Here is a 12,846-nt window from a genome sequence, read left to right as displayed (position 1 = left end):
CAGAACGGGGGAGCTGGGCTTTTGTCTGCCGCAAATTCTTTCAACTTGCCTGTCACCCCAAGCTGTAAAACTCAACAATGAGTCGGATGAGCAGGACCATTTCAGATAGTTTGCTAAATAGACTTGGAGACAGGTATTATTTCCATCTGTTCAGGGTTGAAAAATACTGTAAAAGTGAAATTGCGTTAATATCTTTTTCCTTTCCTTTTCTAAAAGATTTGTGACCATTTTTGCCATTTGCCTGAGTTTCCAGTGTATCCTAGAATGTGTGTGGTTCAAAAAGAAATAAACACATTTTAAGGAATAATATTTCTTAGTAATAAATTCAACCTATTCTAACTGTTCTACTGTCCATAACAGTGACTGTTAACTTAGTACATACAAATGGATTTCAAAGACTATTACAACATAGACTACTTTCCCTGTCTAATGAAGGGTGTTTGATAATACACAGTCAGTATAAGAATCAGCAAATTGAAGAATAAGATATAAAACAAGGAAAGGGTGCTTGCTTTGTGGATGTATATATACTTATTTGTGTGGTATCGTTCTTCTTTGATTCTGAAGCAATGAAAAAAATCTCGAATATTTTTCACGCATCAGCTTAACTGAAAGCAGTTATGCACAAATGATTTTCCCAGAGCCAGAGGTAACATGTGCTAACACTAACTAAGCTGAACTGGAAGTCATCAAAATGCCATGCCTGATGGCACTGCCCAGGTAGCAGTCACCAGAGCACTTCCATATACAGCTCAAAGAGAATTTCCATCTGTAGCCATGGTGCAGGCAGGTTCAGAGAACTTCCCAATGCTGAGATTAAAGAAATCCACAACAAAACGCTTCTCCAATTGGGTAAACACAGTCTTTCATGGACAGAGCTGTTTAGAAAAAATAGTGCCTTCTTTGTTTCACCACATATTCACTGCATTGTATAGCACAACTGGGAAATAGTGACAAGACCATAAAAAGCTAGATGGAAAAGTGTCAAATTAAACCCAGAGCAAAACCCAGAGCTGATTGGCTTAATTGGAGATAATGAGAAGCAAAACCACATCTCTACTTGCAAAGTAAAACAGAGAACTGAAGCAATTACCCAGAAAATTCACCAACAGCCCTTTGCCGAAATGCCTAGAAAACTGAGGCCAAAGTGTTTTGAGATTTCAAATGTCTGGATAATGCCTTAAAGTTCCACCTCACTTTGCTAATGATGACCTGGACTCAATGCATATGCCATTCTTTCCAATGAAAAATGGCATTCACCCCAAGTCGGTGATTAGGTTCCTGCCCGCAGAGACTACTGTAAGCACCTCCGGTCAGAGATTTCAAGTCCCGTTACACTGGAAAACAGGAGACAAGGACTTGGGGTAGGGATGTCTCCTGGAGGTGATGAAAACCCAAGGGGTCAGTAAAACAAAAGGGAAAATGAGTGCAAAAGTCCTTTACTAGGGATCAGACTGGGGCACGTTATCAAAGAAAACTTTACCCACCACTGGCCTGTCAATCAAGCCATTTGCAAATGTTTGAACTCAGAGGCTTCTTCATGTGCCCAGTCTTGGCAAATCCACACTATGAAATTTGGCAAAATAGACCGGTGGAAGCAGCCATGACTGGGGACTTCCAGAAAAAGGGGAGCACAGCCACTGCTATTTACTCCTCTTTAAACTCAAATAATGTTATCTGTGTGCAAGCCTCTCATTTTCAGATATGTATACTTCTCCTTTAGCATGCAATGCCATCTTTCTCCCTGAAAGTCCTAACAATACCGTGTCCCCCCAGAACAGAGAATGTTTCCGGGTGATGTCCTCGTGGTCTCAGAGACAGCAAGACCATGCCTGACTCCGGAGAGATGGCCTTGGTACATGGAGCCCGGAGAAGAAGTGTTTGGATGTGGGGAGGGCTGGGGTGGCCTTACCGAAGCTGGGGGCACTGTGCAAGGTCATGTCCCGGATCACCCTTGTGCCAAAACAGGACCACATCAAGAGGAACTGCTGGGCCACCTTCTTCAGGGACCCTTGCCTCTTGGCAGCCACCTACAAGAGAGTGAACGGCTGCATGAGTGGTTGATTTGACCTTCATTTATTACTGTCTCTTATTAAAATGACAGGAAGGCTTTGGGTCTCTAAGTTCAATGTTATAGACTTTTTATTTTTAACAGCGAAAATACACTTTAAGAAATGAAATCTTATGTCGAGATTCAACACATACAACCGCTAAGAGAGATGCTGACTTGGTTGAACCAGGGGAGGGAGACTCAGAGTCCTGCCCCGTGACGCACCCCTCCCCACCTCCTGAGGGGGGCCCAGGCCTCTCCTTGTATCCCTAGGGCTCCAAGGCTGCTGAGGAAACACTCAGCTAGCTCACTGTGGGGCTCTGTATTACCCAAGCGCCATCAAGGCGAGTGATGGGCTGCCATACCCGGGCCTGCACCTTCCGCTTCAGCTTACCAACCTTCACAACACACCGGTCCACCATGGTGTCCAGCCACTCGATGTAGGACTCGATGGGAGACTGCTCCTCCAGGAGATGGTCGAACTCCTGATACACTGTCAAACAGAGGAGACCCCACACACCATGCAGTTGTGTTTAAACACACACAGGTGTTCAAAGAGCAAAGGAATACAACTGAATAAAATAAAAAACTCCGAAGTCTTAGCAGGGCATTCAAGGATTTAGAGAATACACCCCAACTTACCTTTCCAGGCTCATCTTCCATGCCTGTGAACACTTTAAGCCCTGGCCACCCCGGGTTACTTGCCATTCCTGCTTTTCTCAGGCAGTTCCCTCTGCGTAGACTGTTTAGTCTGTCATGAAACAGCTGAAATGATCCTCCGATGAAACCCTATTTACCCTCCCATGCCCCTTTGCCGGCAGAACTGATCACTCTCCCTCTGTACTTTCACAGCACTTTACTATCTGCATTCTACCTTCACTATATCACTAAGAACACTGTTATAGTTAGGGGTGTGCATGGGTGTGTCCCCCTGCCACTTCTTTGCCTGATAGCTATATTAGCTGGCACATTACCCGTGATATAGCTCTTATCCAGTACGCACTTGCTTGCATGACAGGGGAGATGCGCTGCTGCCCTCTTGCTCTCTGCCCCGTGGTAAGGCACATTTGACCATTCAAATGTTTCTGAACCACAACCATATTGGACAAGCAGCCTAACCAGCCTCTCAGTGCTTGACACGTAGTAGATGCTTAATAAACATTTGTGTAAAGGAAACAATCACTGTGCCCTCAAGTTTCCATATTGGTCAAAGGAGGATCGTCATATCACTTTACAGCCTGTCTTCAGGTACAAGTCAAATAATTGAATATAGAAGGACTCTGTAATCAGTGAAGCACTGCAGAAAGTAGAAACATTGCTGTGGTGATCTCCAATCCGAAACATCTCTTCTTATTACATTTCTTTGTGTTTTTGTATGTGAAGCTCAATAAACCAAACCACAATTCAGGATTCACATGTTCCTACAGTTTTCATTTGTCTGAGCAGCTTTTGTTGTCCCATTTTCCAGGACTGGCCAATCTGCTCTATTTTACTTAATTGATAACTGCTGCAAGAGGTCAGCTTCCAGGACCCGAAATCATATACTTTAGAATGAGAAAGGACTTTAAAAAACCCATTTAGTTCATCTGTCTCATTTTATAGATGAGGAAGCTATGTCTTAGAGATCAGATGACCCCCTCAGAGTCAGAGGGTGAGGTGGTGGCAGAGCAGGAACTGGAACCCAGTCTCTGACTTTCTCTCTGGTGTTCCTTCACTCTTCCCGGCACTGTCTGTGCGTCTGAGCCACTGTGCTTCAATCCGTGATGATAATGATCGAGATGGCAATCAAAGTGCTAACTGCCAACATTTACTGAGTGCTTGCCGCACGCCAGGCACTCTCCTAAAATGTTTTCTACGGACACACTCTGACCTTAGACTACCCCTAGAATGTGAATGTCATGAGGCCAGGACCTAGAACAGTGCCTGGTACATAGTAGTTGCTCAAATGTTTGTTGAAAGGATGAACGGCCCACGGAGGTAGGTACTATTATTACCCACCCCACCCCAGCCTTTTGACAAATGAGGCAAAAGAGGCACACAGAGATGAGTGACTTTCACAGCTGGTTAATGGCAGAGGCAAGTTTCAAACACAGCCTGATTCAAGTGCTTGCCTCCCAACCTCTTCTCTACACTAGCTCTACGCTGTGTACCATGTATGTGGCACACATTGTCCCATTTAATCCTTTTGCATTATCCCCATTTTACAGATTTGGAAGCCAAGGTCACAGCGCACCAGAGCCAGGGTTTGAATCAAGGTCTGTCGGGCATCCCAACCGCATGCTCTTACCACAGCACCACTTAAGACTCGTTCTAATCATCATGCTCAAGTCCCAATGTGTACTTTTTAATTTAAGGTAAGCCAGGCATCCCCAGCCAGCATCTACATCATGGATGTGATGGTAACCCCCTAAAGCAAGAATCTGCAGACTTGTCAATTGGTTGTAAGGAAAGGAGGGTGCAGCACACAGTTGCCCCTAGTCCTATTCAAACTGACCTTTGGTCCAGCTCATTGTGTTCAGGGACTTACTTCCCAGCTGTCTGGAAGGAGCAAGGATGATACCCGTGTGCCAGGCCATCTGCCTTCAGGCTTCCTCAATCCCCCTCATCCTGGCACTGCATCACATAGTATGTCCTCTTTGGTAAAACGCAACCATTTGGAAATTACTTGTTCAACTTCTGATTTGTCATTAGCTCTAAGCTCCACGTGGGAAGGGCAGTGTCCATCTTATTCACTGCTCTTTGCTCAGCGTCTAACACAGTGCTAGACCCAGGACAGGCATTCACTAAGTACCAGGTGGGCTGCACTGAACCTCATTATGACTCCCTTCCTCTAGAAGAATACAATCACAGATTTAAAGGACAACATTCTGCCCCCAGCCTAAGAAAGCTAGAAGAGAAAGCCCCAAAAGGTTCTTTCTTGGAGAAGCAGCAGTGACCTTCGTGCGGCTCCAGCAAAGGCTCAGAGCCTGGTCCCTAAAACAAGCAATGGTGATTGTATTTTTCCTTATGGGTCTGGGTCACATTTTCTTCCCCCCATGAAAGGTGCTGAGGGGAGAAGAGAGCTGAGTCTAATGCTGCTAGGAGTGGTTAGCAGAACCAGGAAGTTGGATCATTCCGGGATTCCACCCATCTATTTGGTCCTCCACAAACACTGCTGGCCCCTGCCTCTACCCCCTGGCCCTGTGTGAGGCCCTGGGGACATGGCCATCAGGAGTATAGCTAGCACTGTTAGGGTGCTCTTAGCCATGCTTTCCATTGCCTTCCAGAAGGAAAAACAGAACAGGAAGCATGATTGTAAGCACTTGGAAAGATCCTGGAACCTCTAAAGCTTGCCCACATCTCGTTATTTTTGTCTCCTCTGGCATGCGCTAGTGCATGGCGGTGACACCAAAACTAGACCTGGGTTCCAGGTCTAGCTCTGCTACCTTGGGAAAGGTTCACCACCTCTCTGGGGCTGTTTTCTCATCTGTAATATGGGGGTGATTAAGTGAATCTTCCCCAAAGGGTTGATGTGGAGATTGAGATCATGACACAGGACCTGGCATAAACTAGGCACTCTATCAGCTGAATTATTATTTGTGACAATCTCTAAAATTCTTAACAGGGGGAAGCAGGCCGGAGGCTGTTGCACAGGAAGAAATAAGAGCCTGAGAGGAGCTCTGGGGTCACCAGGAAAGAAGAAGCCCCAGGGAAGGTCCACGTGATCCAATGCTTCAGCTGCTCCATTTGTTTTTGAAAAGACGTCTCTAATAGGAACATCTTAGAGAACTCTGTTTATAAACATGACATGCTTAGGCTGGATGAAGAAAGTTTTCCTTCAGGGCAACAGTGTTGAGGGGGTGTAGTGGAAACCTAAGGGGCTCGGGGCTCTCAGAAGAGTAGGCCCCTCTTCTCAGGGTGGAGGAGGGGACAGCCACTCTGCAGCTTCCTGAATGTCACTATAAGGGCCTTGGGCCTCACCCCATCCAGAAGGCACAGCTGCTGCCATATCCCGCCCCCCACATCCAGCACAGCCTCAGCACCAAGCTTTCCAAGAGCTGATGGGGGTGGGGACAGACTCACCCTCTGTCCTCATGCTCCCTTACCCCGAGGCACAAGAAGGGAAGGCTGAGCAAAATAAGGAAGGAGCCAACAGACCCTGGTGCAGGGGATTCCCTGGGCAGAGGCTGTGAGGGGCTGTTGAGGAACAGCACTAAGAATGGTGGTGTTCTCTGGTCCTCCATGTCCTCTGCCGCTAAGAGCAACCCGACCACATCAGGATAATACCTGGAGCGGTACTCTAGCCATCTTTATCCACAGAAGTGAATCACCTTCCATCCCCTTCTCAAACATCTACTACGATTGAGAGGTTCACCTGCCAGGAAATAGGTGGGCTGACTCCCGTGACCCTCCACAGAAAAGAAAGCAGCATTTCCAGCTGCCTCCAGGCTGACATAATGACATACACCGAGAGAGGCAGCAAGCTTTTGTCCTCATTTGTTGATGCCACCTAGGGAACAGCACCTGGCATCGAGGGTCACGGGTGGGGGCCTTTTGCCTGACACTGTGGGCTGCCCAATGCCCCAGCACCCATTTTCTCCAGCAAGGCTGACCCATGTCCTTGCAAATCAGCTAGCCCCTCCATCTAGGCCTAGCCATTTAACAGGAACAAGAGAGGGGATGGGATCCCAGGGAGAAGGACAGGGTGGGAATGCCACCTAATTATGTACCAAGATACTCTTTCTTTTTTTCTTTCTTTTTAAACAAATAAAAAGACACACGCCCTGGTAGAGCATCTTACACTGGATTATGAGCTTCCGGTGCTCATCTCGAGTGTCTTCCATGGTGTAAAGGGTTTGCTTGGTGATGCTGTTGAGGTCCACGTTCCTCCAGTCTTCCAGCATTTGGAATGTGATGTCTGCACTGTGGATCACTGTTCGAGATGCCTGGAATCCAATCCAATCAACTCATTAGCTCATGGGTTGTTAGGTTAAAACCCCTTCCTTTATTTCCTTTTAGTTCTTTTTAATGAATCTGCTTATGGTACTTTGCAAAGTACTTTGAAATTCAAGAAAACTCAGATGACGAGTCTATGACTCAGAAGACCCGTATACCATTTTCTCTGCGGCTCTCTCCTCACATCTCTCTTTATAAGCAACTACCCCATGGCGGCCTAGGCCAGACCAAACCTGCTGTTCCCAGCCCCTTTGGTCTTGACCCCGTGGAACAATGGGATGAAGCCCAGAGATCTGTCAGCCTCCTGATGTGAGCTTGTGGGCGAGAGTTCTGTGTTTAATAACCCGTGTCTCTAGCGTGTGAGAAGCAACAGGCTCAGATCTAGGAAGGGTCCTGCTACCCTTGGGCCTATGATAGATTCAACCCCAGAAATTTTACAAGGTGTATTTTTCATCTAAGTGCATTCTGAAGCAGTTTATGGTCTAGCTTTCTGCTTTTGCTTTTTGGTTTTTATGTAACTACAATAATTAAAACAAATATGAATAATTGAGATGGAAGAAAAGGAAACTATACCTTACAACTCAGTGGTCTTTAATGTGGTCTGTATGAATGTGAGAGTGTGTGAGTGTGTCTGTGTGTGTGTGTGTGTGTGTGTGTGTGTGTGTTTAATCTGGGGCTTCCTCAGCAACCCTCATAGTAGAACTTAAATTGGTAAGCTGGAACAATACTCGGAACAACAATACTTGGAACTACCAAGTTGTAACAATACTGATAAAAGCAAAGAAAAACACTTCCAGAATCATTTCCTTTACTTGCATGTTTTCAAAAATGTCTTTAATAAAACAAAACAAGATTTCAAAGACACATGGACATTATAAGTCGCCTAATGCTTATGAATTTCCAATCAAATGTAAATACTGACAACCCTTTTACATGTAGACTGTCCGAGCACAGGTAAAATAAAATCTTACTTAAATCATTGTAGAACTCTTTGCACAACACAGAGGCCTAGAATATATGAATATATGAAAAGTGAGTTGGGTTGGTTTCTAATGATAACTGAATGTGAAGGTCTAGGATTCTGGATTCAAATATACTTAGTTCAAATCCTGACCTTGCTACTGACCAGCTGATTGATTGGGGGTAGGCAAGCAGATTAACCTCAGTTTCCTGATCTATAAAATGGAGATGTAATAGTACCTATCTCTTCAGGAGGGCCACTGTTGAAGACTCCTTGGGATAATGCTTGCAAGGTGCATAATTCAGGGAGTAAGAGCTCAATAAATGAGGCTCCTGCCATGCAGGTCGATTCTCTTTGTTGTGATCGCTCTGACACCCCAGGACCTTTGCACAGGGTGCTCCTGCTGCTGGAATGTTCTCCTCTCACCCTGCCCCGGCCACCCTGCCATCATGTGTGCTCCAAATTAAATGGAGTACCCATGGAGAGGGCTTCTCTAACCACACTATCTAAATAGGATCTAAAATGCCCCGTTATTCTCTATTTCCATTCTCTTTCCTTCATAACGCTTATCACTTTTCATTATTTTTTGTTGGGCAAGTAAGTACCACTAAGCATAAGTGTCTCGCACACAGTAGGCACTCAAAAGATTTTGTGGGATGAATGGCTGAGATATGAATGCCAAGTTGCTTGCTCAGTGTATCCAAAAGGGCCTGAAGAGTTGGCTCTTGGGTTTAAGTATCTGAGGGTGAGTTTTTGGCTGGATGTTGTTTAGTCTGACTTGCCTTGTGTGTGTTCAGGAAAGCTTGCTAGGATATTAGCTAAGATGTTCCATGGTGTTTCATTCCCAGCACTAACCCTAGTCCTTTGGCTGATCCAGAAATGTGTCTGATAGCTGTCCAGTGAAGATGGAAAGGTAGCAATTGCTGATTAAATTACGCACTGTCTATGTGAGAAGCGGCAAGTGGGTGTGTGCGCATGCACGTGAGCATGCGGGTGGTTGCAGGCATGGGTGTGGATGCTTTTACCTACATGGTACATTAAAGGGTCAAAGGCCTTTCTAGACTTCCTAAATGTCTAGTTTTAACTATGTCCTAAAACCGTATCTACTTCCCTGATATGACCCAAGACCGGCTCTTCCAAGCTGGGAAGAAGAACCAGACGGCATGCACCCTCGGAAACAAGGCAGTCTTTCCTTTTTTTTTTTTTTTTTTTTTAGAAGAATATCTCAAATCAATTTATTTTATATACACACTAAAATCTTTTATATTTAATAAATGTGTAAGATACAAAGACAAAAATGACAACTCCCAAGACCCAATACCCATGACGAATATGAGTTTCCCTGACCCAGAATTTACCATCATTAAGGTCTGGAAATATTTGCTTCCATCTAATTGCTGTTTTTGTTATTGTAAAATTATTATTGTTTTTGTTTTAAAAAGATACACATATTTATGCAATTGAAATTTAATAGAAAAAATTAAACAAGAAATTTTTTATCTTTATGTGTAGATACTATGTTTAGTGATATTAATAGAACCCTCAGGCTTGTGTTGAGTCCCTCCTAAAACCTTTTGATGGACAGAGGTAGGATCTGAAAACTAACCCTGGCAGTGTTTCTTTATTTTGTTACTATTCATTTTATTTCCTGAATCCCATTAATCTGTGAGGCTCTGCCCTACCCCAGAACAGTGCCCAGGTGTGGCCTCTGAAACAGCACAAACGTGGAAGGTTTCCCTCTGTGTCATTTATGCCAGGGGCAGGGGTGGAACAGTGAGGTGTGTGTGGGGGTAGGTGGGGGTAGTTTTACACTGTCTGGTTCCTGGCCTGGAGCCTTCCTTCAGGCCACTCTAGCTAGAGACCCCTCCCCCTCCCACCTTGACCTTGAGTAACCAACACCAACCCAGAACCAACAATATAAGGGAGAGGTTACAAACCCGAACACACAAACAAGGCAGGCAGGTGAAGTGCATGAGTGAGGTGGGCCAAGTGTAAGAGAAAGCGGAGGTGATGAGAGGACCCTGCCTGCTGGAGAAAAGCTCCACCCATCCAGCTGGTTATTGCCCTGGGGAAATTAGCTCTGGGGTTGCCAGCTCATACAATTTTTCTACAGAAAATTTGGGTGTTTAGTTGTCATCTCCTAGTTTCAACTGTTAGTGACTAAGTAAAAAAAAATTTTTGAACATATGCCAATCAAACAAAAATAACCCCACACATTTGTGGGGCCAGATTTGACCTGCAGCCACCAGTTTGTCCCCTGGGCTTTAAGGTCATTAATATTTTAATGAATGTTAATGGCCTGCCTTAACAGACTTAGATTCCCTTCCTTAAGGTTCAAAATTAACAGAAATGAAAAACTATGCCATCAGTTAGAACTACAGAGCTATAGCGGGATCTTCCACTTTTTACTGTACGTATATACTTTCATTAATTAAAAAAGTTTTTTAATAGTAAGCACATGTCACTTTTGTGCTAAAAAGAACAGAAACCTGGGGAAAAAACAAAATTGGGGTGATTTTGCACCCTCCAGGCTACATGTGGCAATGGCTGGAGACATTCTTGACTGTCGCAACCAAAGTGGTACTTGGGGGTGGGTGGTCTTACTGGCATCTAGTGGGTAGAGGCCAGGGATACTACTAAGCATCTACAATACACAAAACAACTCCCCACAACAAAGAATTACCCAGCCCAAAAAGGCAACAGTGGCTGAGAAACCCCGATGTACTTAAGCAAAACACAAAACCTGTGGACCTAGAATATATGAAAGGTTAATGGGGAAATGATGTCAGAAATTATTTTGTATGTTAGTTGAAACTATTTAGTGATTGGCTAGTGTTTCATTTCCTTACCTGTAGAAATTTAAGATAATGGTGAGAGTGTACTATTAAACAACCACACCCTGACAGATCCTCTCCAGAGTTACTGAGGATTTGCCCCTCATTTGCAATGACTTAGCAGTAGTTAGAACACATAACACAGGACAGCTACCTGGCAAAGGTGATTTAGTGATGTTTGCCGTCTCAGAATTTGGGAAAATCTTCTCGACACTGCAAGAAGAAAAGAGTGAGTATGAAATATTTTATGCTTTATGGTCCAACCTTGGATTTTCCCCAGGCCGATTTCAAAAAGTAGCTTCCTTGTTTGCCTAACTTTGTCACTGTCCAACCCTATTTTCTGCACCCACTGGCAAAACCCTGCATCTGCTTCTTTGTTCTCCCATGTGGACAACTATTTCCTAAGACGGCGATATTTGGGGTACATATTTCAAAGTTGCCCACACTCCACACTGGCAGGTGTGAGAAATTGTGGCGTCAATCAACCGTGAGTAAAAGCAATTATTTACTTGTCTTTCATTTCGCTAATTGCAAGCTCAATCACTTCTCCCCATAAATAATTGCAGGAATCAAGTGGAAGCTTTGAAGAAGGCCCTTTAAAAAGTAGTATATCTACTAGGAAACCTTGATTGAGCAGGGTTGCTTCTAGGATAGAACCCTGGGCGGCACCTTGAATGTGGCTTTGCATTCATAATCTGTCGTTTTCATCCAACAGTCTCCACGACCTATTTGTATGGATGATCCTGGGTCCTATGCTGACATAATAGGCCGATGCTTTGAAGTGGGGTGATCTTATATGTGTAGATTTCGAAGCAGACAAGCCATGTGCCAGCCCAAGGTCTTCATCCTTACAGAGTCCTTTGGAGAGGTGTGTGTCTCCACTCCTTGCACGTTCTCGAAGTGCACCCCCAAGGATCCCTGGGGAGAGTGGGCGCCTCCAGGCTCCCATAGGTGGCAGGTCCAACAAACCTCCTGGCTTCGGACTTTCAACAGGTTTGCTTTGCCAGCATAATTAAAATGGGCACGGGGCATTCTTCTCATTAATTTCTGAACTGGTCAAGAAACAATCAGAAATTTCCCTGGGATTATTCTAATTTGTACTCAGAACCAGCTTGGTTGGAAAAATAGGGCATGGGGTGGAGGAATGGGGGGGGGGCAGGCGGAGTCGGGGGACAGATGAACTTCTAATTTTCCAGGCTGATCAATCGTTAATCCTTCTCCTTAATTACTTTTTCTTTAACTTTGTGATGTGGAATTTAGTGCTCATGAAAAGAAAAGAACTGAGAGCCGTGAAATAAAGCAGGCTTTATCAATAGGTGATGGGCACGGCAGGCGGCCTCAAAGCACGTCTGAAAGGGCCCCCTTTGCCTGTGGAGAGAGGGTAATTTGATCTCCTTCATTTTCCTTGCTGGCACTTATTTCGGGCAAGAATGGCCAGCTGTATTCAAATGGGGCTTTAAGAAACATATATCTTAAAACTTTATTTTGCTTAAAATCATTTCACCTTGGCTTAATAGCACGTGAGACTTCCCACAAGTAAAGACACATCGAGACAGAGAAATAGGACCAGTTTTCTCAGGCAAAATGAATGCTGGGGAATGAGTGGTGATACTCAGCAGAGAAACGATTCACAGTCCGAATCCCCCATGAGAAATATTAATTTTGCTTTCTCCTTAGGCAGAGAATTAAATATGTGAAGCCCTGAAGCTCTTTTCTGTCTTCTATTACCCCCACTTTGTGGACAGGAGCTTCGGGGAAATCTCCATTTTAGGGTCAGATAGGCGTGAGTTTGACTCCTGGCCCCTAATTACCATCTGTGTGGCTGTGTGGCTTTGGCGAAGTTTCTTTGCCTCTCGGCGCTTCACCCGTAGAAGAGGGATACTGTTTCCTGCATTGCAGAGATGGGTGAGGATTAAATGGGATAAGGAGTGTGGTTGTGACAGTAGAAACTTTGGCGTCAAACAGATCTAGGGGCCAATCCTGCCTCTGCTGCTTACTTCCTCTCTAAGCCTGTTTCATTTTCTGTAAAGAGAGGTGTGCCACCCATCATAAACATTTTGTGAGGA

The 12,846-nt window shown here is 44.8% G+C and overlaps 1 protein-coding gene across 2 annotated transcripts in view; it reads right to left on the bottom strand.

The window, feature by feature from the left end:
- RFX4 (regulatory factor X4) overlaps positions 1 to 12,846 on the bottom strand; it is a 166,706-nt gene that overhangs the window by 32,384 nt on the left and 121,476 nt on the right. For both annotated transcript variants that reach the window (XM_059934815.1, XM_059934816.1), the window contains 4 exons: positions 10,935 to 10,993; positions 6,831 to 6,975; positions 2,449 to 2,543; positions 1,913 to 2,030 (listed from right to left, as the gene is read on the bottom strand). In XM_059934815.1, the coding sequence (XP_059790798.1) occupies positions 1,913 to 2,030; positions 2,449 to 2,543; positions 6,831 to 6,975; positions 10,935 to 10,993 (417 nt within the window). The remainder of the gene's footprint in view (positions 1 to 1,912; positions 2,031 to 2,448; positions 2,544 to 6,830; positions 6,976 to 10,934; positions 10,994 to 12,846) is intronic.

The sequence above is a fragment of the Balaenoptera ricei genome, chromosome 10, assembly GCF_028023285.1.
Source record: "Balaenoptera ricei isolate mBalRic1 chromosome 10, mBalRic1.hap2, whole genome shotgun sequence".
Lineage (NCBI taxonomy): Eukaryota > Metazoa > Chordata > Mammalia > Artiodactyla > Balaenopteridae > Balaenoptera > Balaenoptera ricei.
Note: the sequence above shows the minus strand (reverse complement) of the source record. Positions and strands in the feature narration are given on the sequence as shown.